This window comes from Pollachius pollachius, assembly GCF_949987615.1.
Source record: "Pollachius pollachius genome assembly, chromosome: 1".
NCBI lineage: Eukaryota > Metazoa > Chordata > Actinopteri > Gadiformes > Gadidae > Pollachius > Pollachius pollachius.
This window is the reverse complement of record NC_136934.1, coordinates 10,221,012-10,247,437: the sequence shown is the minus strand read 5'-3', so window position 1 is coordinate 10,247,437 and position 26,426 is coordinate 10,221,012. Positions and strand designations below refer to the sequence as shown.

The window sequence follows — 26,426 nt, the reverse complement described above, 5'->3', positions numbered from 1 at the left end:
GATACCAGTGGTGTGTATGTTAATGGCCTATTATTCACATTTAAGAAAAGGCATCTCTTTAAGTGGTCCAGTCATCCCAGGGGCCTCAAGTAAAAAGGGAGGGAAGAGAGGATTACAGAGTGAAAGAATGGAAGTAGAACGATGAAGGATTAAAAAATAGAAGGTGGGGGAGGGGAGAAAAGATGGGAGGAACGCACACTTTTTATTTTACACGACGGGTGTGATAAAGTGCAGGGCGAGAGACGGAGGAAAGGTGTATTAATATGAAGGCAAACTGGTGAGATTTATCAGTCAGGAGAGCCAGCGGGTGAGGTACACACTTCCACAATAACTGCAAAAGCTGGTTCACACCCAAAACAAAACTAACCCCTCGGCTCCATACAAAGCCAGAGCTGGCCTGTTCCTGTGTCTTGCCTGACTACTCTGGACAGATGCGTGCGGCCTGTCTTCTACTGCTTAAGTCAGACGGGTGAAGCATTGGGATCAGGTAGAGCATTAACAGTGACAGTGCCCGTGGTTTGGTGTTAGTTAATTTGAGGACATCTCAGAGGCTATACACGGTGTCTGAGGTCAAGGCTAGGAGCAGTGGGTGAACTGTAATGGCATGAGGAAGCTTTACGTGACAAGGTGACACTTCCGGGGGAGGGTGAATCATTCATTCATTCATTGGAATGCACAGAGTCGGGCGGCCATCCGACTCTTAACTCTACGTTACGGTAGAAGGGGGCAAGATGTTCCCCACCGGGAGCAAACCCCTCGATTTGGGCTTCAACGTGTCGAACGACCCCCACCCACCCACCCATCCAACCCGACACCAACATACCAGCAGTCGCGGTGACCCGTTTCATGCTTTATTTTTTGTGGTTGGTGGTCTCGCAGTCCGACAGCGTGTCCAGGTGGAGGGGTGTGTCCTCGGGCTCGTTGCTGGCCTCGACGTCCGCGTCGGGCTCCTCGTCGTTGCTGTCAGCGCTGTAGTCCACCTCCTCCTGGAAGGACGGCTCGTCCTCCTCCATCACGTAGGTGGTGGGGCTGCTGCTGGCCATGGAACACAAACCACAGCACACACAGTGTTTACTGGGACCACGGGACCAGGACAGGGGCTGCACTGCGGGCACGGCTGATGGTTGCGGCGAAATGGTTCTTCTATTGGGGGGGTTATGAGCAGGTCGCGAGATGGGACGCCTTGCTCAAGGACGCCTTCCGGGTAGGCCGCGGACAAAGGGGTTTGCAACGCCGGACAATGAAAGAGCCCCACCCCGGAGACTGACAGTCCTGTTCTTCAGTTTGGATTAAGCGCATTGTGCTGCCACTGTGAACGGGGGATGGATTCAGGCTACAAAACAAGATGTTCCGCTCACCCGGGCTGGAACAGTCCGATAATAACAACCGTCTGAAAACTGTACCCGTTTACGATGAATATAGAACTTTTTATTACAGTCTAAAGGGATATACTATCTGATGTCAATACTATAATTAAAAAACACTGCACTTAAAACGTTCAGTACTTTTTAAAGAAAACAGAATTTTGATGTCTTTCAGAACATGTCCAATACACAACACAACCTACAAAACAATGCGACACACACAATTCCACTCTGCTAATGGAAGAAAACCTAGCGTATATTAGCATTGGGGAAGCTGATAAACAATGATTGTGCTCTGTGTCACTCCTGTGCCTGTTTTCCTCCCTCTGGATTCATAATGGGTAAATGCTTGCTGGTTGTTGAGGTTTTAGTGGCTTTAGTGGGTTTTTAATGGTGTTAATGGTCTGAAATGTGATCCCTGGGAAACAGTCGATCAGACGCTGACCTCCCAACCCTCTCCTCTCATGTATGTTTGGGAGAGGGAGGGGAGAGGAGTGGGTGGGAGAGAGAGAGAGATTTTCTCTGAGTGTACAGTGAGTTGATTTGTTTTCTTTCTCTGAGTGTGTTCAATCTTTTTGTAATAGCTTCTGTATCAGTAGAGAGCACTCTTTGCTATCTAGATTATGATTCCAACATAGTCTCTCACACACACACACACACACACACACGCACACACACACACACACGCACACACACACACACACACACACACACACCAAAACAACCCAAAGCCCTTATGGGTCCCCCAATGATCAGCTGCATAAATGATACATGAATAAATCGATGTAAGAGTACAGCAGGGTAGAGACAGAGAGTGCGAGAGAGAGAGAGGCAGAGACGCAGGGCATTAAGTGGTGTTTAGAACAAATGCATCCTTCCCCATCAGGCTGACAGAGGCCTTCTGGGCAGAGGGATCTCAGAGGACAGGGGCTGAGGTGTGCATAACCGGTGTGGTCAGGACCTCCGTCGAAACCACACACTCCGGTGGTCTTCGGGCTGTGGTAAAGACGTCCTCAGTGTGTTAAAAGTAAGTAAAAGTTGAGCTGAACACCAGTTTGTGACGGTGTGTGTGTGTTTTTATAAATGCGTCGAAATTAATGTAATTCAGGAGAAGCAGCCAAGCAGAAGCAGGTCAACTAAACTTCTATGACGGTTGGCCTACAGTGAAAAGGTACTCATCAATGACAAATGAATGACTGATGTGCGGAATTTAAACTCTTATTAAAAAATAAAAAGATAATAAAACGTTAGTTAGATGGTTGACAGCCTTCATCTGTGAATAGGGTCCGATAGCCCTGCGGGGGGATGACAGACAATTAACCTATTCTTTCAAAGTCTTGGCTGCGGTCTCGACAGGCTTTACGGATCCTCATTACACACATAGTTTAATGACACTAAGCCTTCTGACTGGCAAGGGAAAACATAGTCCCTGGCTCGCCCCACATAAACAACCACGGGGCAAACGAGGAGAAGGAGACACTTGTGTGCGGGGATCTGCTTCCTGGCTGACGGGGCGCTCAACAGGTGCTGGGGGGGCGACCGCAGAATGGCAATGAGAGCAGCAAACTGGGTGTTTTTCCAGTCAGTCTACGGTTTTCGGTGCATTAGGTGATTTGCATGAGAGCGTATTAACCGGGCCGTTTGTCTCAAAATGAGCTTTAAAGTGGAGCTTCGAATTTGCTATTACAATGTTGTCCGGTTTAGGAGATGCTTTTATCCAAAGTGTATCCAGAGACCGGAAATTATGGTGCAAGGGTGGGGGGAGAGAGACTAGCAGCAGTCAGATCATCCTATCATCCAGAAATACAGTAAACATGGAGGGTCTAGTGCCGAGTTGTTTGGGTGTTTTGGTGGTCTCCTACCTGGTCACTTTGGCGCGGGTCTCCATCAGGTCACTCTCCACGTCCAGGAAGTGCTGCTGGTTGCGCAGGCCTAGGGGGGAGGTGAGCCGTTTCAGCCTGAGCAGGGCCAGACAGAACTGGGCGCCCATCTCCTCCAGCTCCCTGGTGCCAATCTGGAGACCCTGGGGGGGGGGGAAGGGCAGACACACAGGAGGATGAGCGGGACACGCAGGGCTGCAGGGAAAACCACAAGCATGTCTATTATGGGGTGCATGCTATTCCAACGGGTGAACTCGCAGAGCTGCTCTACAGTCACACTGTAGGGGGTCTACTGTTGTAAAAGGGTTCAGAACTTTCATGCACTGTACATGCAAGCGACACGCACACACACGCAGGCACTCATGCACACACACACACACGCATGCATAGACCAACAGACGCACGCACACATGCGTGTACACACACAAACACACACACACACACACACACACAGTTTCTTAGGACAATCCTCTTAGGATGCCGAGAGGGAACGTCAAAGCTCTACATAAGCAAACTCATATAGAGAAGCTCTGGGAACCGACAGGAGGTTCCTGCACATCTGGATAAACAATCAGGAAGGACAACAAGGGGGATAAGCAGAGGTTAGGACGGCCAAGGCCTCGACAGAACACTGCCCCTGGGCTAGTCAGATGTTGATATTGGCCCTCTCAAACGGTCCAATACCACAGTTTAGGAAAGAGGGAAGTGTAGGAAAAAAAAAAGGAGAGGAATAAATGAATGCAAAGAGATAAATCTAAGATATTCTGTGGTCTCGCGGGCTTCCTGTGTGGCGTAGACAAAACCACCTCCATGGAATAAACAGTTGCCAAAAAAAGTAATGGTGTCGTGAACAACAGGACTAGTCACAGGAAAATGAAATACACAATTTAAAATGAAACAGGACAAATCCTCCCCATGTTTGTACCATTGTCTGAAACGGCTCTGGGCATTAACTCGAATGGGAGCATCCCTTCAAACAAACGGACCAAATCATGCAAGATTAGTAAGTGGGAAACAGAAATGAAACAGTTCGTAGGCATTTCGTTGATAGGAATCAACAATATACCTCCAGAGCTCGAGGTACAGAAAAATGGTCACGTGAGAGCAGTGTGTCACACATACACAGGCACTCACGCACACACCGAATAATCGGTAAAGAGGGGCCGACATTACTGTTGATATCAGCACATTTTCCACCATGCTGAATAATCGAATAGCCAAAATCTGCCTCGCCTTTTCAAATATCCAATTCATTTTCTGCTATATTCTGCTTCTTACGCAGTGCCATGTTATTACTGGTCCGTTTGAATTCAGTTTCAATCAATCACAGTCTGTCGTCCTATAGCTGACCATTATTTATTTATTTATTTATTTAAGCAATCAATTAATGATGAGGCGATCAGCTGGTGAAATGAACACTGGAGCTCCTTGTAGTTCTAGCCAGGGTAAGTCAACGGGTGATTGACCTGGTCGGAGGGCTCCACCTTGTGGCCATTTTGTGATTCAACAGGCAAAGCCATGCCTTCATATACTAATTTATGCCACACACATTCCTTTCCACACGCACATTCATCTACACAAGCACATCCATCTTCGCATGCAGGCGTCTACACACATATGCATCTCCCCACACACACACTATCTCCAAACGCACACCAATCTCCACACGCACAAACGTCCATCTCTGAACACACACCTGCCTCCACACACACACTCATCCCAACACACAAACACACGCACCAATATCTTCGCTAGCACTCACGCACGCACGCACGCACACGCGCACACACGCGCACACGCGCACGCACACGCACACACACACACACACACACACACACCCCTCACCTTATACTTCCCCTGGTCACAGCCGCACAGTGTGCTCTCCATGGTGTAGCTGCGCTGGACTCCTATCTCCCGCCAGACGACCACGCGGGCCGTGGACTCCTTGGATCGCTCCACCACGAAGCTGCAGCTGCCCATGCTGAAGGCAGAGGCCATCTGGGACAGGATCTTAGGCAGAGTCTTGGGGGAGTGGGGGAAGGTGTCAGCGGTTAGATCGGGGGGATGCAGCTTGTGTTTCTGTTCAGACGACAGGGAAGGCCTGCCATGTACCGAGCACGTTCGGTACACCTCATGGTTGCGCTTTCAATATTATGTTTATGTGCGTCACAATTCAATATGAAGGTATAATTAAAAATACATGTGGGGTGATATTGTTTAACAGGTGGCAGGATATTGCTTACGGACGGAGGGGAGAGCCCGCTGAAAGGAAACAAACCACTTCCCTCATCAAGAGGGATGCTTGGAAATACCAATTAAAAATCAGCCTGTCGAGGCTTCAGGACTTAAAAGCATCCAGCGCAATACTTCCCACAGCACTAATCATAACGCTGGTGTTTATTGCATTACAGTTTAATTGCGCAAACATAATTTAATAGTGACACATAGGAAGTCGGGGCAACCTATTAGAACTGTGAACATGACGATGTCTGTGACAGTGTCTCAGGTGACTGTAACGATTGGGACTCTAATCGCAAGGCTGATTTTAAAAACGATTTCATTAAAGACACTATCCCATTTTACCTACCAGTGCCCACATGCACACACCTTGTAAGAGCAAACTAAGATCATATGCGGCCACTCGCAGAGTTTCAAAATACATCTAGTTAAATACCGTGAACGTTTGTGTTTTTCCAATACTATTACAATTTTCTCAACCTTGATAACTAATGGAAGTTATTTGGCCTACTACTCGCGTACACATTCTCCAATCTCAAGGTAACCCATATCGATCACTGTCACCCTGGCCTTGACTCCGGCCATGTCATATTTAAGTGTGCCTGCTTGTATACTCTGAAGGAAAGACTCTTTCCTGTCAATGTAACGGCCACAGGGCTGCCTCTGTTGTTGTGCTGCTGCTGCTGCTGCTGCTGCTGTGTGTATTCTGTGCAGGGAGCTGGGGGGCAGAGCCACACCACTTGGCGAGATGCCACTCACCTGAGCAGGCTTGGCTCAGGAGCCTGTAAAGCAGCCCTGGCAGATTGGCATTGGTGTCTCCCTGGGCTTGCAGACTGACATTTTGTAACATTTGTGTTTGGTTGTAGCACTTATACATTTACTCACATACACTCCCTCCAAATGCACACCCACTGCAGACATACTGATCTACTGACGAAGTGCATGTCATGAATGCATTCTTTATCTTTTATTAAACATTATGATTTTAACTCAAGTCTATGGTGGCCTCCCTCTTGTTATTGCACACCGTTGAGCCAGGATGTAACAGTGCGTGCGTGAGATAGTGTGTGTGTGTCTGTGTTCACCCTGTATCCCAGGTCTTCATGTAGATCGCAGGAGGAGGTGCTGATATTGGACTGCCAGACTGTCTCCTTCACACTGCAGCCATACATGAACACGTTCTTCTTACGAGAGTGACCGTGGTAGTCACAGAAAACCTGCGGTATCACACACACACACACACACACACACACACACACACACACACACACACACACACTCATTAGACTGAATGTTTTAAAAGACTGGTTGGTGCTCATCCTAAATCAATACAATATAGAACATCGGGCATTTATGCCAGGGATGTATGCCCTCATTGTATTGTAGCGGTATGTTGAATAAGCTTCCATCGAATGGCATATAATTATTCAAAATTCATTCATGTATACATATAACACCTATTCTTGACCAGACTGTAGTGTATATAAAAATCAACAGTGCATTATCAATAGTGCAGATCCATGGGATCATTGGTTAACGGTGCAACATGGAAAACCCCAGGCAGTTCCAATGATTCAAGAGGAAAAAATAAAATGTTTTCACCAGTGGCGCCCTCTGTATGTGAGCGAGGTACTGCAGGAGGCTCTTGGTGTGGTAGATGGTTGGGTGGAGCTCGTGGTTCGGATTCTGCCACTGGCGGTTCAAATCCTCACCGCTCAGAGAACAGCGGTGACTACAGGGGGAGAAGAGCGGATGATGAGAGACCGAGCGCGAGGACGACAGCTGGAGTCTTTCAGGATCAGAACGGATGTTGAAAAATCTATCACGACACATCCTTATTAAACAAGTTAATGACTGCCCGCATTAGAGGAGATTGTGTTGAATCGTTGTTGCGCGTCAGAATGACAGTGAAGAGTTGTACACTGTGTAACACATTGGAAAAACGACACAGAAGCAGCAATTATGTGTCAAAATAAGCCACGCTTAGATGGCCGTGCGGTGTTATTCACGCCCCAACGACGCGTCTGTAATGAAAAATGTGAACCGTGTGTCTCCCTATTTAAGTCTACATCGTGGTTGACGTGAACCCGGGACGCCGCGACAGCGAGTGTATGCCCGCTCACTTTCCGTTGATGACGCCGTCGGGGTTCAGCATGGGGATGATCTTGAAGATGTAGGCCTCTCGCAGGCTGTGGGACAGCTGGCTGGAGCCCATCAGGAACTCCAGCGTGCCCTTCATCACCCAGCTGGCGTTGGTCTCCCCGGGATGCACCCTGGCCGACAGGAAGATCACCGGCCGGTTCCCTTGGGGCAGAGGAGAAGGGTGGGACCTGTGAGTGACTGTGTCCATTAGATCATTTAGCATAAGCTTTTATCGAAAAAGACTTGCAGTGAATTCAGATACACGTCATTAAGGGGTGACAGAGTAATGGGTTAGGGTTGGTCATCTTGCTCAGAGATGCCTACGTATTAGTCTGTGGACTTCAGGGGATCTGACCCAGAACGGCTGGGAGAAGAACACCCTGACTGCTAGACTATCCGGCATGTGATTATGAATGAAAGCCAACATGGAGACGAACACAAGGCGTGAACCTCAATGGACTAAAACCTGATTAAGTGATGGATAAGGATAATGTTCATTCCTAATGTAGCAAGGCTGCCAGAGTGTAATACTGTAATCTCTCACTAACACTCAATCCCTGTTCCCATAAAGCAAGGACAGAAATAATAAGATAAAAAAATACACGTCAGTGAATCGGTCTAATTATAAACCATAAATGAAGCACAGCGAAGATATTAAGCCAAACTGGCAAGATTCGATTTTAGGCTGTTCAATGACAAAGAGCAACGCTTAGGTACTTACTGAACTGACAGATGTGGTCGTTGGAGGTGGTCTCGGGCATGGCTGTTATGGTGAGGAGGGGGCAGCTGTTTCCTGCCAGTGTCTCACACAGGACGTCCTGTCTCCAATAGATCTGAGGGCTTCTCAGGTCCTCAAGCTTGGACAGGTGCATCTTCACCAGCACAGAGAAAGAGGGCGAGCGAGGAGAGTGGGAGAGACAGAAATGCACTATATATCATTTGTACGACTGCCAACTGCAAGGTGGTGAATCACAAACAGAGCACCACTTTAACCTGCGGTTTCAATAAAGACGTCTCGTGTGATTACAGACCTCAGAAAACCTTTTTACCGCTCGCTTTATTAATCATCAGCATCTGGGTAATGGCACAGATTAATGAAATAGCGCTGAACTCTCGTGAATTCCACAGCAGGCTGCGGAAGCACCGCTAGCTGAGCAGCATGATAGCTAAAGAGCCACAAGCATCTGGTAAAACAGTAGGGGTTACATGCACACACACCCACACGCACGCACACACACACACACACAGGAAAGAGACCGTCCTTCAGAGTATACAAGCAGGCACACTTTAAATATGATATGGCTGGAGTCAAGGCCAGGGTGAAAGTGATCGGTATGGAAGAGGCATACCTTGAGAGTGGAGTATGTGTAAGGGTAGTGGTAGGCAAAGTAGCAGACGTCGTCCTTATGGCTGAAGTTCATGGTGAACGTCATGGTGTAGTATGACTTTCCCTTCTGGCCGCCTGTGGCAATTGAACTCCTGGAGAAATGGTTTCTGCAAGAACCAATTGAAACTTGCATCAGGCAGTGTGTAGCCGCATTCAGAAAGCATCACAATTTGTGAAGTTTGTGATGTTTCGAAGAGAAGAAGAAGAAGTCTCAAGAATAAAACGCACCCAGCCAGGAGACAATCCATACAGGGAGATGTTCTTTGGTTCATGTTTGCCCTCTCCCACCACCAAGGTAAATTCTTAGACAACGTCAAAATAATATAGCTTAACTGTAACTACCACCCAAGCTGCTAGAGGCTGCTAATAGGAAGACATTCAAGTGCAGCTTTAACTGGAACGCTATAAGATGTGTACGAGCCAAGGTGAAAGGGATCCCATACTTGTAGTAACAGATGTCTTCTCCTGTTCTCACCCAGCGAGGCTTACCCCCAATCGCCTCCTGCACAGAATACATCAGTACCTGCATACCTGGGTGGACACACACACACCCACACACACACACCCACACATAGATACACACTTAAAACTACAGTTCACCAGAATATTTTGGCTCATTTGATGTAGTGTGTTTATGGTTTACTTTAGAGTAAACTTCATGATTTGGGAGTTTGCTGTGAATCAACCAGATGTATCTCCCACACATCGATCATAGACAGGACTATTCCAGGAGGCCTTACCGTAATTAAACTGGCTGTTGGACTTCTCACAGTTGATGATGTTGAAGCGGTAGTCCGTTCCTACGCGCATCCCGCTCACCTCAAAATAGAACCACTGGTGATAGTGGTTACTGTTGATGTCCGAGTTGAGCACCAGGTCATACTCATACCTGCACATAAAGAAACACCGTTCAGTAACCAAACACCAGCCAGCAACACCTAGAACAAGCCTTTTGACACACACACACGCACACACACACACGCACACGCGCGCGCGCACACACACACACACACACACACACACACACACACACACACACACACACACACACACACACACACACACACACACACAAACATCTTGATTAAAGTACAACGTACTGCCTGACATGGATAGCCTTTCTGAGATTGCCGGATTCAAATTGTGAGTTGAACTTCAGTGACTCTCCATCGTCAGCAATCACAGGGCCACTAGAAAGCAAACAATAAATCTGGATTTAGGCAGAGAACGGCACTGCAGAAAAACGGCAACGGCTGAATGCATTTAAATGAAAATACATTTTCAAATGTCAGATTGGGGCTTTTACAACTAGGGATGTATTTGTTATGCACAACACATAGTAAAGATGGACGACGAAGCTAAAATGTCCAGAGCATAATGGATGAAAACATTCAAACTCACCTAGGAATATCCAGGTCATAAACGACTTTGTCCAAGATGTCATTTGGGTGAATCAACCTCTCAATGTCCTGGAATATCTTAGCCCTGCAATAGCACCAAGAGAGAGTCTTTAGCACATGCATTGCCTACTTTGAGCAGATGCTTTTCTCTACAGCGATGTATAATGGAGTCAGATACAGGTAGGTGCATTTAGGAGCAGGGTTTAGGCGTCTTGCACAAGGAGGCCAACAGGTAGGGGGTGTGCAATTAATCAAATTTTGATCGTGATGTCGATTTCTGTGTCAAACGATCTGTAAACTAATATCATCACTATCCTTTTCTAAGTATGGTTATAGATTTTATTCATTAAATATTTCCGATTTGAACATTTTCTATAATTCTGGAGGCCCCCCAGTGCTCGCCCTCACAGAGCACCTCACCTCTGCACGCCGTACACCCTTTCCAGCAGCGGCTCCCGGAAGGTCGGGGCCACGTGGCCGAAGTAGTCGGGGTACGCCACCTCCGAGTACCGGGGCACCGAGGCGGTGCCCTTCACCATCTCCACGTACAGGTCCGGGTCGTGGAGGGGCAGCAGCAGGGCCGTGTCGGGCACCTCCAGCAGGGGGCCCTCCTCCTCGGGGCCCTCCGAGCCGCAGTCCGACCCCGCGGCGCTGCTCCCTCCCCCCCCTCGGCGCGCGGCGGCGATGCCCCCGACGAGCAGCGGGGAGTGGATGTGTCTGGTGGAGTTCACTGGGGACTCGTCCACCCCTCCTCCTCCTCCTCCACCTCCTCCTCCTCCGTTCAGAGGGCTGTCGGCCTCCAGGGCCACGCGCTCCAGGACGCGCACCAGCTCCTGCTCCAGGCCCGTGCCCCGGGAGGCGGGCCGGGCCCCCGGGGCCACGCCCTCTTTGGCGTCTTCCGTCAGGTGGATGCTGGCCAGTTCTAGAGGCGGCAGGGGGGAGGGGTCGGGCGCCGAGGGCGTGGCAGGTCTACAGGAAGAGGGAGCGGAGGCGGGGCGGGCCTCGCCGGGGTCGCGCTTAAGGGGCGTGGCTTGGACCGTGGGCACGGTGATTGGCCGGGGGGATTTGGTGGCTGATGTGGTGGATGTCGCCGAGGACGTTTTGGCACAGTCAAAATCATACCCCTGTGATGATGAGATTTTGTACATCTTGTTCATTGTTTTTTGAGGAAATATGTTTTGTCTTTTTAAATTTCTTTATTTAACCATTTTATCCAAACATTTATTGCTGGAAAACATGGATTTTTTTTTTTTCAATGTAGTGCACTAAACTAGTTAGATATATATTATAGATATTGTAAAATTAGTGCCGTAAATGAAAAGTTGAGGTAAATGTTGAAGCATCAACTCCCAGTTTGAATGGATCCACACGCGTCCTTCCCGTAGGGAACGCCACTGACCTGGAAGTCCTCGGACAGCTCCAGGAAGAACTTGTCGTACGCCCTCAGCTCCTCAAACGGACGGCTGTGGATCTCTCTGGGACGCAGCTTGCTGAGGTCTGTCTCTATGTCGTCGTTCTGCGGAATCGGGCCAGAAAGGGTTCACTGAGACGAGTGTGGAAGGATATCCCAGAGTTTTGTTGCCAAGAGTTTTGTTATTTTCATTATGAACCACTTCTTCGATCGACGAGTTTCAGAACTGGTTATACATGAATACACAATCCTGTTAATGTAACTATAATCCTGTAAAGTTCCATTGCTGACAGAGCCAGGTGCATCGCAAAACCTTGACTACGATCCAAAGGTCTCTCATCTCACAGAGACCTCCTGTACCTCGGGTGACCAGTTATCTCCCCAACCATGAATTAACGGCCAAGCAGAAGGCAGTTTTAATTATCTCTCGTTGGTATAAACCCAAAGTGTGTGCGTGTGCGTGTGCATGTGCATGTGCGTGCGCGTTTGAGTTGTACCCCTGTGCGACAGTCCTTCTCGTCCTCTTCGTTCTCTGTGTCATTCTCCATGTCCGCCTCAGTCTCCTCATCGCTGTCGTCCACGACGTCGTCCACTACGAGCACAGACACACACACACACACAGGTAAACGCAAACACTCAAAACACACACACAGGGTAACATTTCCATTGACACCAAAGCGGTGCACGTGAGCTGTAGGGTTATTATGGGTGAGTCACTGTGCTGTGACAGACAGGAGAGGGCCAGTGACTGGGGGTGGATCGTAAGCAGCCATGACACAGAGCTCCGAATCCGAAGAGAGAGAGAAAAGATCTACGCAGAGATAAAATTCTTCAAACATACCCTTAAATGCACATTATCCCATTCTGTTGTAATTCCTATTCTTGGGTTTCAACAACACTTGTCAACTCCTGATACGGTGAGTATGAATGACTGAGGGATCGCTGTGTTTAGTTTAGATGAAAACATTATTTGGTGGAAGAAAAATTGAATAACTACATTGTTTTAAAACTCTTTAGACAAAGATAATAAACCTCACCCAATGTTCTACATTCACAGAATGTTGTAATGTCCTCGTCGAGAATAACAAAGGAACATTTGCTCGAATCTGCATTTAAGAGTCATGAACCGTGACGCTTAAACCTTGGCCCTCTGACCCCCCTTCCCCGTCGCGAAAAAAGTAGACCACCAGTTTAGCTTACTGTGTCCTCTCTATAGTACTGCAAAAGGTACCTATGACAATTCCAACTTATTGAAAGAACAAATGAATACGCTAGTCCAGCCTTAGCAATGCAACGAGCAAACAGCAGGGAAAGAGTGAGAGTTATCACCAAAACTAAAAACAGCTCTCTCTTAAGCAAAATGCTAATCCTCCTGACAAATAATCCCATCATCAAACAAGCTGTGAGGGCACTTCATTAGAATATATACTTAAATATAGACAACGGCCTGGGGTGCAGAACGCATGACAGCAGACAAATTAAACACCCTCAGTAAAGCTTTTGCGTTTTAGGAGTTGAAATGGCTTTCAAAAGCTATGGTTTTCTGAATGCATTTTAGCTCTGGTGTGGGAAGTTCACCTTGAAAACTGTAGATAATTAATCAGAAACAAGGTCCTCCTCACTAGCCGTTAGGTCACTCGCGGCGGTTGCCGTCATGAAGTAAACCAAGTCACGCCCATAAGATTATATCCAGTGTATTGGATTTGTGTCCCTCACAGCGGGCAGAACTTGGCATAAAGTTAGCGACAACAAAGCCCACCCATTTAGAGGGAAGATATGATTGGTCAATTTTACTGTCGTTTGAAATAAGTGCCATTGAATTAAGATTACGACCTCTGTGAAATTAGCAGGTCCACCAATCAAAGAGCTGCATAGCACATTCCTTCCCAACAACTGCAGAGTCAGCAGCATTCTGAGGCTGACAAAAGGGGCTTCTTTCATTTAACCCTTCCCGTTCCAACACAAATTGAATAGGCCGTTTCTTAGGGTTTATTTCCTCAGAATTCTTTGTGTTAAATATGGATTGTCAAATAAAATTTAAAAAACCTGGAATACCTTAGGCCCTCTCTGATGGCTTAGAGGGCCCTGACGGTTCCTCTCTGCTTATCAGGATACGCTTTAGCAATGCAGCAGAAGGCAAGGGTGTCCTTTTAACATGCCCATCTGTAGGCCTTTGGGAGTGTGTGTGTAGTGGAACGACTGAGGGATTTCATCAGTGAGTGAGTGCATGAGTGAGAGAGTGAGTGAGTGCATGGGTGGCAGTGAGACAGTGAGTTAGTGAGTGAGTGAGTGAGTGAGTAAGTGAGTGAGTGAGTAAGTGAGTGAGTTAATGAGTAAGTGAGTGAGTTAAAGAGTGAGTGAGTGAGTGAGTGAGTGAGTGAGTGAGTGAGTGAGTGTATATGCGTATGCTTTTGTGGCGCCAACCTCCAGGCATTTGGCTGTAGATCTGTGCCACAGGGCCACCGGCGGGCACGTGTGGTAGTGGGTAGTGAAAGGCCGACTTGATGGTGGGCAGAGGCAGGCGGTTCTTGGGAAAACACTTCCTCATGATGAGACTGGAGGTGTTCACCAGAGGGTCCAGCGTCCGCACTGGGAGGCACTCCTGGGAACCAGACAAAATACCGGAGGACAGGAGGTTGATCAAGAAGAGTTGCTCATTCTGAAGTGATCCTCCTTGAAAAACATTGAGGTTGAAGAAAAGCTTGTGGTACTTATTCAGCCTTGGATTAGGGTTGAAGAGCGTGATGTTTTCTGTTTGAAGACCCATATAAAGTAGGGTATGACAGAAATATTAAGTTCTGTACAGTCCCTGGGATGATGTGTTCCTTTGTACGTTTGTGTATATTATATTGAATTGTGGCATAATACAAGCTGATAAAATATAAAAAGATAAATATTGTTTTGTTGTTTTATAGATTTGACCTAGAAATGCATACCTTCTTTAACTTAGTTGGTTAATCATAAAATACACAAACAGGAACATAACAATAGTTAGCTTTACTACTTTCCTAAATCTCAGATGAAAGTAAATAAGACATGAGTAACATTGTAGGCCTGGGTGACACATCGTGTCTGCGATCGGATCTGGCAGATCCACTCACAGACTTGTGTCCAGACTTGACAGATAAATGCAAACTCTGTGGCTGGATCGGTGATCAGATTTCTCGTTCCTGGTAAATATTTAAATACTTCCTGGGGAAAATGCTGCTGATTGCCAAAGTTCTTTTCCCTTAAAATGCTTCATTTTTGATGCGCCCGCAACAGACGTGCAATGTTCAAGAGAGCACAAAAGACGTTGCTGAGAGGTAAAGTTTCATAGTCAACATTTAATTTGACCTTCATTGCTGCAGGTCATAAATTAAATGAAATTATAACATGAAAGTAACTTTACATTGGTGCAGAAACAAGCATTAACCTCATGCATTACATTCTTAAGGTGCATTTTTTGTTGATTTGATGTTCAAGGCGGTATCCTTTGCATACCGGGAGGCGCGGATATTTGTTTAGTTGTAATTAAATAGCAAGTAACCTGTCCACAGCGTGTACACAGTCCACTGCTACCAGACCTGATCACAATGTGGGCCAGATCTCCTCTGTGATCTGTTGCGGGTCCCAATGCAACCAAGATCTGATTAAAGAGTGTCCTGACAATTAATGCATCTCAGCAGGATCGCTATTTCAATACGACAAAAATCACATTGAAACCACGAAGAGTAACCGTAGCCCTTACTTCTTCTAGAGGACGGTCTAACTATAGCGATGCATGCTTAGAATAGGAAACAGTATAGTTCTCAGTATTGAAAATAGAAACGGCGGGTCAGATAGTCTAGTGCGTTTGACTCCCAGCCAAGAGGTTCTGGGTTCAAACCCTACCTGTAGGCATCCTAGAGCAAGATGCCTAAAACCTACCTGGTCCTAAATGACACAAAAAAGTACACTGTAAGGCGCTTTGGATCAAAGCATCTTCTTCATGACTTAATGGTACTAATAAACAAAGCAATCTCTATCCTTGATCTATTATTGACAGCAGAAACGACATGGACGCGGCGCTTACGTTGGAGGTGTTGTAGAGGACTCTCATGCCGTCGGCCTCGATGAAGGCAGTCCTGCCGCACTTGATGTTGGTGATGTTCCTGAGGCTGGCCAGCAGGCCCTTCCGGATCAGCATGTGCCGTTGTCGGGTGTCGTTGCGGTGCCAGTCTTGGTAGGCGAACAGCAGGAGGGGGACATGCCCTCGGTCAACCGCCCGCCGCGCGTTGGTCTCTACACAGGAGGAGAGAATGAATGAACGAACGTTATATGGCGGGCAACAGTCTAGGGGGGCTGCATCACCAAGAGCACTTACTCATTTTGATAGATTTACCCTTAACTAGAAAATATGTCTTGCTTATCTAAGTGCTTGTTTATTTTGGGTTGTCAAGTGTAATCCAAGTGAACAAAGAAGAAACGGGTGCTTCAGTTTGTGTCATTCATGATCATTTAGGTTGTCTGTCAGGCGCCTGCGGTGTTCTTTCTCCCGCATTAGGTAAACAAGCATCAAGATAGTCATCAATTGAGCGTTAGCACTAGCTGTTAAGCAGACAGAGGGATCGAGGTGACAAACCCGGACAGGAAAGGACGCCGGTTTTAAATGGATAGCAACCAACTAGTGACAGCGAGGCAATGGATCATTAGTGGGGTGTAAATAACTCACTGGATTTGAGGAGGGCTCCCAGAGTGTCCAGGGCCACCCTGTTGATTTGGGACACATGACAGGTGAGTTAGAATGAAGGACGAGCAGACACGGAGGCGGCCGGCACATGCGACAGGAGACGACAAATAGAACCCGAGTGGCTCTTGGAGCGTTTTGTAAATGCGTGGCTTTACTTGAGCAGGGTGGTGTTCTTCTTGGTGTGCGGCCCCACGATCTTGAACATGAGCTCCACTGCACCGCTCTTCCCAAGTGAGATGGCGTTCACCGCTGCACATAGCATGCACACATACACCAAGGACCTCAAACAAAGAAACACTTGGGTCTTTATTGATTTGCAAAGACGCATGGAGGGTATAGAGGATTTAATGTACTGATTAACATAAAAGAGGAAGTAAGAAGGACAGAAACGGAATTGATCCTAATCAGACTTCACACTTCTCTATTACACTAAAACTGTCTATCTGTCAAACTGTCTGTCTGTCTCTTTTAATTGAGTCTTGCGGACCAGCTTACAGTTGGAAGAGTAGACCCTGAGGACTTGCAGGCAAGGCAGAACCAGTTTGGAGTTGAGGAGGTTCTGTTTCAGTAGGTTGACGGTTACATTCAGAGCTCCAGTCAAGCGGGCCTTTACCCCAAACTTCCTGTCTGCGGAGGAAGAGGGTCGTCAGGGAGGATAGAGTAACTGGTTCAGTGCACTGTTTGAATGGATGTATAATTTTCATAATAACACGGTAGCCTGTTTGTAGCCTGTCATGTAAACTTTAAATGAAGACAGGGAAAGACTGAGAGATGTATTCATTATTTGTTTTTAAGTTGTCTCAGGCAAGGATACAAAATGTTTAAAAATGTATAGCCATGTAGAGCTGGAGTCAACATAAATGTTGATATTTCACTGTCATCAATTTATCTGCATGAAAATTAAATGTTTTTCATATCGTTTTAACCACAAATTTGTGATCACGGTTTGTCAGATATTAGTAAAAAGAATGCCACAATGGAGGTTTAAATTATAAATTCATACCCACGAAAATTCATCCCTTTACATGAACTTTACAGGAACCAGGCCTATGCTTACGCCTGCTGTGAACATACCTTTTGGTCCCACTTTGGCCAGCAGGGAGTGAAGCTGCAGCATGAGTTCCTCACTGGGAGGAGACTCTTTGCTGGCAGAGATCAGCAGCTTCAATAAGATGGCGGGGCCCCCCTTAGACACAAACACCGCCACCCTGCGCCCTCCGCCTGTTACACACAGAGAAAAATTCAACACTGATCATGGAGAATGTATAAAAATTTAAGAAATTTACAATATGGTTTTGATTTTTTAATTATTATCTATTATTTTTATTCAAATATTTTGTCCCATCAATTGACCAGTGTGAATGTATTCAAGGGTAGAAACTTATTTTAGCTACTTCTTTTGCTACTTTGAGCTACTTACCCACAGTAAGTAGCTCACTGAGGATATAAAGAATGTTCAAGGTGGTCTGAAGATCTCGGGAATTCTGTCAAAAAACAGACACAATGACAATATCCAATGAATGAATAAATGAAATAATATTTTTATTTTTTTTTCAAACAAAGTGTCAATTTAATTGCACCGCAGCACTAGCGCTATTCAAGAGCATTCAAAGAAATGCACTAGCAAAGACGACTGAAGGAAAAGAAAAAACAATCCTAACCGTTGTTACCTAAGTAACAGCATGTTATTATTAGAAGGTAGAGCTTTTTGATATAGGAGGAGTGCGAAGCATTGAGTCGTGATGAAAGAGATGTCGAGGATCGGGCAGTCGAAAATAAAAAGGACCACCTATGCAATAAAAACATTTTACAATTGATTTAAAATGAGTGAATCTTTTAAAATGACACTGTACACAGATAGATGGTACATGGCAAAGGAATGACAATGCTGCGACATTGCGGAGAAAAAAAAGGGGAGCGACCAAATGTGTGAGGGGTGCCACCAGTAGAAAGGGTTAGTATTGAGCCCTGCATTAAAGCCATCGTTTAAGGATCTAGCGATGATTCTGTTTCCAGGTCAAAATGGATGTGAGGTGCATCTCTGACCTGCACAGAATGAACACATAGACCATAACGCGGCCAAGCTGTGATCTCATTGATTTAGGGTTCTCAATAGCATTTTTACTCCGGGAATGAATGTAAAAGCTTATTACAACTAGGGTTTTCAGATATCAGCTAGGAATCATTTGAATGATTCCTTCCAGCATGCATGTTAACATAATGAATGATTCTGATTCTAATGTTGTCACATACCTCCAGGGAAGCCAGGATGACCTCCATGCCAGTTGAGCCTTTGGACATCACCTCCTTCTTGGTCTTCTCTAAAACACACAACATTCACAGGGATTCTTTTTCACACATGTCAAACCTTACATATTTTACATATACTTTACACAACTTTAGACATACAGAAATTCTTGTGGAATGTAGGAAGCATTTTTTTATATATCTACTGTGACAACTTGCACTACTTACACTTCAAGTTATTTTTATGAAACTAGGTTGTGCAGCAATATACTTTTTTTTTTACATGGACATCTGCTAAATGACCAAATATAATGTAAATGTATGTATTTTGAACAACAGATAAATGCAATCCCTACACATGGAATAAAAAATAAAAAATACTGTAGATAACAATAATATCAATGGTCAATAAACACTTGTTTATTATTGTATGCACTCCCATCACCATGATCAGTATGTACACCAGCATCTCATAGAAACATAAAGTAAGAAAGTATAACATTTCATGTTGGCAGAGCTGTCACAGTAAACACCCTTCACAGGGCGTCATACTGGGTGCCAAAGATGTCTGAAATGATTTTAGCGATTCAGTTGGGAACTCGTGGGCCTGACTGAACCAGCGCTGTTCAGCTGGGCTTTCTCCATCTCTGCCATTCTATTCTCCCCCTCATTGCCCATCTCTCTCTCTCACGACTCCTTGTTCTGAAGCAGAAGTCTGAGGCCCCCACAGGTCCATGCCCCGGCATCTGCCTTCAGAGCTGAGAAATTCCGCTCTCCTTTTGAGGCGGTCTAAATGTGAGAAGACTGCTGACAGCCTCTGCACAGGCCAGCACGCAGAATTCAACACAAAACAACACCAAAATGCCAAGACGATAACTACAAAGACAGATTCAAACTGACAACCACAAGTTTCTGAATCAATATCAAAAGAGGAGAGATATTGAAGATAGTCTTCCAAATAGCCATTTTGGCTGCCTTTATGCTGATGCTGAACAACAAGACATTACCTTTTGGAAGTCTACAAATGTAGTGAGGTATTTAAAACGCATAAGGTGCAGAGTCGGGGAACAAAACCATAGCAACATTGTTGCGCTGTGGTAGAGACATTTACATGTCTTCCTCATTCACAAGTTACTAAAGATATACCCCCAACCCCCTCATTTACGTATAAGTGGCCCCTAAAAGACGGCTGGCTCACGTCACGGTGAGAGGAAACGCCCTCCTATGGTTTCTCGTCTGTAGTTTTAGAATGTTTATTCTGTAGGCTTAAATTAGAGTTAAGGTAACTAATCCACACCCCGGTTAAAATCAGACACTACCAGCTTTAGAATCATGACTGTATATGCCACAGACAAATAAAGTGGCATTAACTATTACAAATGCATATTTTACTGTTTAAATTAATATGCCTTTCACAGGGCTCATCTCTTAAACCCATGTGGTAAGACATGGTGATTTAAGATCAGGTTAATAAACAAGGCGACAAATGGATTTTAATGAAAGACCTCACTTCATATAACTAATGTATAATATGTAACTTCATGTAACTAATGTTTAATATGTAACCCTTTTGTACGTAATGCTTGATTTACTGTATGGAATGTGTTTTAGACATCGTGGGCGGGACATGAATGCTAATGGTGAACATCAAGAGCCCGTAGTTTAGAGCATTGTGATTGGCCAAGGATATCTTGGGGGAGGCCACACAATTAGGATATAAAACGGAGCTCCGAGACTGGGAGTTCTTTGCAAACCAACTCAGGTGATGTTTTTACTCTCTGCAGTGACAATAAAGCCTTGTTCATTCAACCCTAGTCCTTCTCGACCTCTTGTAATTTGTTAGAGTATTAGACTTTGGGTTTTATCCACGACAGTGACTGTTTCTGTTGCAAAGCAACCATGAATCATCTACATTTAACCTATGATGACGTTCAGCGCTTTATTTTAAGAGAATTTACCTTTTTTTGACTAGGGCATCAAGGGCGCTCTGTCAAAAAAGCGAGGAGTTGACTGCACCAAATAACGAGGTGCTCATCAACGCAAAAGCAGCGAGGGACGCTTATAAAATAGTCACCCCAAGCTGCAATGTTAGAGCCGTTCGAGTCAAGTTTATACAAAGACTTTATTTTCCGAGGCTGGTGAGCAGTGTTTATGTTCCAAGTTCCACATACATCCTTGATTAAAATAAGAATTATATTTATGTTCCGGTAGAACAAATCCATATTTGTACAATTAATTGAATTGTACAAACACCAACAATTCAGATCTAGAGGGAGCAGTATCATTTGATTTACAGGGCAATAAATTAAAAGGGAGCGGAGATGCAGCCAGTGCTGGAAGAATCATGTGGTGGTTCAAACATAGATCTGCGATGACACATGACTTGTGTGTGTGGTAGTTCATCTGAGACATGCGTGCACCCACACACCCACAAACACATGTACGCATGCACGCACACATTCACCAATCCCAGGGAGGCTGGGATACTGCTGATCTCTAAGAACATTGCTGTCATACCAGACTTTTTTAAGCTCTTCAAAACAAAATTACATTGACAATACTATAAAATTACAATACTGATCCTCCAAGCCAAACACTAAATCCCAAGATATCATAATGTTATCTTATGAACATAGCAATGAAGCCATCTTTATCCTTTCATTGCATTCAGAATAAGCATTTCACCCTTTCTACTAATATTTACAAATAAATCATCCATAAATTTGCTTTAAAGGGTATATGTGATTATGTGGGTGGGAGGGGGTTTACATCATGTGCTTGGGAAGCAGGGTGTGCCTTTTGAACCAGTTCCCTTGAAAGGGGTAATGTTTGCTCTCAGAGTTTTCCCCGTACAAGCAAAAGTGGGTGATAAAGCCATAAAATGAAACCTATTCAATGTAACATTAGTGACAGTAGCAACACAAAAGTGGCAAAGTTAATGTTTTGAACTGTTATAGAACCTACCAGCACGTGTGTTGAACAGAGAAACTTTGCAGCTGTAAATGTGACTGCTTTGTATATTTGGAAGCAATATAAAAGTCTCAAGTATATAATGATGTCATACAATCTCAGAAATTCAACTATATGAAAGCACTTGTCAGTTAACTCGGATCTGTGAGTCAAAGGACGGGAAATCATTTTTTTGCAAGGATAATCAGTCAAAAGAAGATGACCAACAACGATGGTTACCTGATGAATCTTCACAGACCAAAGAGCCCCGGTATGTCCTGGTGTAACTATACTCCATACCTCAGCTCTGTCCAAGCTCAAGGATCAAGTGCCTGCTGGTTGGTAAACAGTCAAATATTTTGCAAAACGTCCTAGGCTGGTGTTTCCACAGCCGTCTTTACACAAGCTGACACCAGAGTCAAGAGATAGGGAGTACAGTGTCAACCATGTGGACCTTCGTCTACATGCTATTGCAAATATAGACCACTCCTTAGGGGAACCGGAAACTGAGCAAGCTAACTTCCCTCCCGTTTCCTCTTCCTCATGCCTCCAGCGATAGTTAGCAAAGAAACTAATGACATCAAATAAAGTAAGGCCAATGAGTAAAAGAGACCAAGAAAGAAAGAAAAGAGAACAAAACAGAGTGAAATATATAACAAAATGGAAAGCAAAACAGCCATGTAAATCCTACCCAAATTCGATGATGCTAGTAACGCCTGCCAGACACTCCTTTGACCCATTAACCAATAGTATCCCTTCTCTCCGTTCCTTTGGCAATGCCAATCATTCCCTCCCGACGTCTACAATGTCATGGGAGTGACTCAACCCAAGAGGCCGGGTCTGTAGTGTGGAACTGAGCTTAGCAAGGCCTGGACACGAGGGTGTATGGTTACGCTGAACAGGTTCACCCTCCCTGCCTCCTCACCCACGCACACTTTTTTGTATATCCACAACTAGAAACCATGCGAAACTGAGAGAAGAGGAACAGCTGAGAGATCCTGACTGAATGGTACGCAGCATTAGATGTTGGATGCAAGATTAAGATTAATTAAGAGTGTCTGTCAGCAGGGTTGCGGTCTTTTGATCATTTTACATATTTTCTCATCATGCAGACTTTAACTGATGATGCAGGCCGGCAAAGAACAAGGGAGAAACAGAAAGGAAATGCAATAACTCAAATGATGATCTTATCATATTTATACATTAAGGCTGGTAATTTGTGGCGGTCACTTCTCAGATTCCCAAGCAAGCTTAGAATCAGAGTAGAAGGCCAAAGTACAATGTTTAGGATTATAATGACAAGTGGTAAAATAATCCAGTAACAGTTTTACATTGCACACAAAAACTTTACATTTTGTAACCATAACAGTGAACAGATGCAGTAGAACAGGGTCACCCCTCAACAGGCAATAGCTTCACAGACACAACTCCAGCCAACTGGCCGCCAGCCTATCCCACAGAACTACTCCACATAATCTACAGCAGCTTCTTAGGGACATGCCCCCTGCCCAGCCCTCTGCTACCCCCTACTGGTCAATTAGAGACATGTTTAGTGGGATATTTTAATCAAAATCAACTATGCAGACAAGGGAGGAATAACCTTCCCTTGACTGTGAAAACGTATTAGACGTGTAAGTCATTATCACCAAGTTATAATTAGGAATAGTCCCATCATCCTTTATCACATTTTGGTTTCATCCAAAAGCTTCTACCTCAACAAAGCATGATGTTAATCAGCTGAATGGAAACAGAGCCCCTGTGACAAAACATATATGTTATGGTCTCATATCAGAGAGGCGAGTTTAATCTTCATTTTGCTTTTTGGTTTTAGGATAATTAAATTATACTTTAAGTAAAAAGAATCAAGAGAGAATACCTACTCACTGATAGTGAACTGCCAAATCTGAACTGGTGCAGTGCCAAATATTTTACACCATATACTATCTACCATCAGCTTCTCCAACATTAGATACAGTATAACATTGGAAGATAAGTGTGTGTGTGTGTGTGTGTGTGTGTGTGTGTGTGTGTGTGTGTGTGTGTGTGTGTGTGTGTGTGTGTGTGTGTGTGTGTGTGTGTGTGTGTGTGTCTAACCCTGCGTCTGTATGAGGTGGAGGATCTTTGCAGTGAGTTGGCGTGCAATCTCTGCCTCCGTCATCATGGACTCCCTACTCATCCTCTCCAGTTGGCCCAGCAACATCAGCAACCTGGAGTTACTGGGTACACTGGGGACGCAGACACATACACAAAGAAATAAACACATACACAAACAAACACAAATATTTTTTTTACAAATGTTGATGATTTTGCCCCTCTCAAAGTCAAACTGTATTCAGTGACTATGGAATTAAATGATATATCACAAAATAATGATGGAATGGTATTAAAAGACATCCCACTATTTCCATAGTCTGCCTCGATATTTACATATCTTTAGGATAATGTTGTGCTTGGTATTGTACGAGTGTTGAAGGCCGAGAACATAGCCCTTAAAAACATGCACGTGTGGGAAAGAATTTCCCATTTTCCATACATCTCTTATGTAGAAGATATACAAAACAAGGCTGCAACAACAAGCATGTCTACATTAGACAACTTAAGATTGGATGCTTGATTTACAAACTATACTAAACTAAATACGTTGTTAGGATTTCCCACTGCATCGATATTTTAAGATCATCTTAAGCAAAGGGTGATATGTCAGTAGTTGGCATAGCAACCAGCACCATGGGAAACCAAATTAACCCCAAGAAAGCTACCCAGTTGAGCAGAGTTCCATGCAAAATGTCCTTATAAAGACACAGAATGGGTAGGTGGTTTGGGGTAAATCAAGACAGAGAGGAAAAAAATCCCATAACATAAAAAGGAAAGGAAAACATAAGAATAGAGGGAAAATAACTGAGCTATAAAACATTGCTTGCTTTGCAGCCAACTCCATAGGCTGACATTGAATTGTTAGCTTACTTTGCCAGGTATTTACAGATTTAACCATTCGTTTACTTAAACACGAATAGTGTAGGTCATAAACAAAGGTTATTTTTGTACATATGCTTGTAAATAGGCTTTTTATGAAATGAGAACCGGAATAGGTTATCTTTAATAACCAATAAAAAGGCTTTATTTATTCACAGACAATAGGGCCAACATGCAAACCAACGTGACCCTTCCATTACTGTCATGAAAGATGACAGGATAAAACATGAATTGACAGGGAAACACACATACACACACCACTAAGCACAACCCCAATAAAATAATAAAATGGAGCAGGGTATAAACAGTCCAAGTGAAGTACCCGTGAGAGAAGAAGCAAACCTAAAGCAGTTGGTTGTGACAAGCTTTTCACATCAACAGATACAAACTAGTGTGCGTGTTGGTGATCTCTCAATGACTGTTTTACATACTTACCCTTTTTCAGAAGTCATTTTGGGCTTGTTCATTTTCTTTCACCAAATTGACATGTTTTATCCCCTGTAAGAAATATCAATTAAATCAGTATACCTACAGCCTCAAACCGCCATACAAAACCATTTGATAAGTGATAAGCCATACATACTGGCCTATTATTCAAACGTTTTCACACCACTATAGTTTATGGCAATCTCTAGCATAGCCTCGAGACTGTAGTTTCCCTCCCCTGGTTTGACGAAACACAAAGGTATTCGTAATACATACAATACAAAGGTCTCAGATGTCTTCGAACTAAAGGGCTGCAGACAACGTCATTAAGACTGTGGGTCTAATATAAACAAAGCCTAAACAAACGTTGAAAGCCGCGTCTGTTGAAGAGACGCATAAATAAATGCCATGATCAATTACTTATTTATACAAAATGTTACATAAACAGTCGCTATCTGCACAGTGGCGTATATAGAGCGTCAATAAAGAAACACGCTGTTAATTAGAGACAAAGAAATACAGGCGCATCGATGATAACAGATGAGTCATACACCATGATGTAACATTAGCTGTTAGGTTAGTGTCAAACCAGTTCAAATGGATCTCTCGGCTGATAGACTAATCAATGCAACCGACCACTGAGCTAACCATTTAGCAACTGACCCTCATCTATTTTATTCCAATGGTACATTGCTCTAGCTGCAAGCTCTTGCAGAAAAAGATGGCCTATTTAGCTGCATTCTGCACCATGCATCCCAAGAAAAAATGTGTTTATTTAGCTATAAATAGCAAAGCAACAAGGGGCTTGCAAGAGCCCAACACAGTTGCTGCACCTGCTCAAGTCACCCATTCAATAACGTCCGCTAGCTGAGGCTAACTAGCACCGTGTCCGTCCCACTAGGAATGATAACAATAACCCCTTACGGCTGATACGAGATCAATAAACGTCACAGAACGTAACGTAGAAAATGGGCAAATAACACAATTGGGCATGGACATCATACGAACCTCTATGTGAAGGAACTGTTGTCCCGTAAAGGGCGAACCAATTCCCTGATAAGGAGCTACTGTTTTGAGTGTCGCCCGGAACGCCCCAGTGATGTTGTGATAAAACGACCCCTCGGTGTTCGGGAGGGCTGTCAGGAGGAGCTGTCACCGTGTGGAGACGGCGCCAAAACAACGCGAGAATCTCCGGGTCCCTGAGATATGACGACTGGTTCAGTCAGAGCGAACCGCAAATCCAAACAACCGTGAGCGACGCTCACAAAAACTACATTTCCCATGTAAATACCGTCCTA

At 44.8% G+C, this 26,426-nt stretch overlaps 1 protein-coding gene across 2 annotated transcripts; it reads right to left on the bottom strand.

Moving 5' to 3' along the window:
• Positions 1-818: 818 nt before the first annotated feature.
• On the bottom strand, positions 819-26,260 carry agtpbp1 (ATP/GTP binding carboxypeptidase 1). 2 transcript variants are annotated; one of them, XM_079757294.1, is made up of 26 exons: positions 26,137-26,260; positions 25,138-25,200; positions 23,824-23,954; positions 18,787-18,854; positions 17,954-18,017; positions 17,608-17,754; positions 17,029-17,160; positions 16,689-16,782; positions 16,516-16,553; positions 15,877-16,085; positions 14,247-14,424; positions 12,320-12,414; positions 11,811-11,927; positions 10,832-11,535; positions 10,413-10,496; positions 10,112-10,201; positions 9,752-9,900; positions 9,455-9,542; positions 8,974-9,118; positions 8,346-8,496; positions 7,606-7,786; positions 7,085-7,214; positions 6,568-6,699; positions 5,090-5,266; positions 3,227-3,387; positions 819-1,035 (listed from the first exon to the last, which is right to left on the bottom strand). In XM_079757294.1, exons 2-26 carry the CDS (start codon positions 25,167-25,169, stop codon positions 852-854), a joined length of 3,681 nt encoding a protein of 1,226 aa, XP_079613420.1. In that variant the 5' UTR covers positions 25,170-25,200; positions 26,137-26,260; the 3' UTR covers positions 819-851. The 2 variants fall into 2 exon arrangements, with proteins under 2 accessions (XP_079613420.1, XP_079613421.1); XM_079757295.1 differs by having other exon boundaries at positions 819-1,032.
• Positions 26,261-26,426: the final 166 nt, after the last annotated feature.

Bases quoted from the DNA above. Each gene is read 5' to 3' on its own strand.
- agtpbp1 (XM_079757294.1), bottom strand. From the start codon at position 25,169: ATGAACAAGCCCAAAATGACTTCTGAAAAAGG. The intron at 17,161-17,607 runs GTATGTTCACAG...CTTCCTCCGCAG, and splicing joins GGCCAAAGTGGGACCAAAAG to ACAGGAAGTTTGGGGTAAAG. The intron at 16,086-16,515 runs GTGAGTTATTTA...CCTCCTGTGTAG, and splicing joins GGGAGCCCTCCTCAAATCCA to AGACCAACGCGCGGCGGGCG.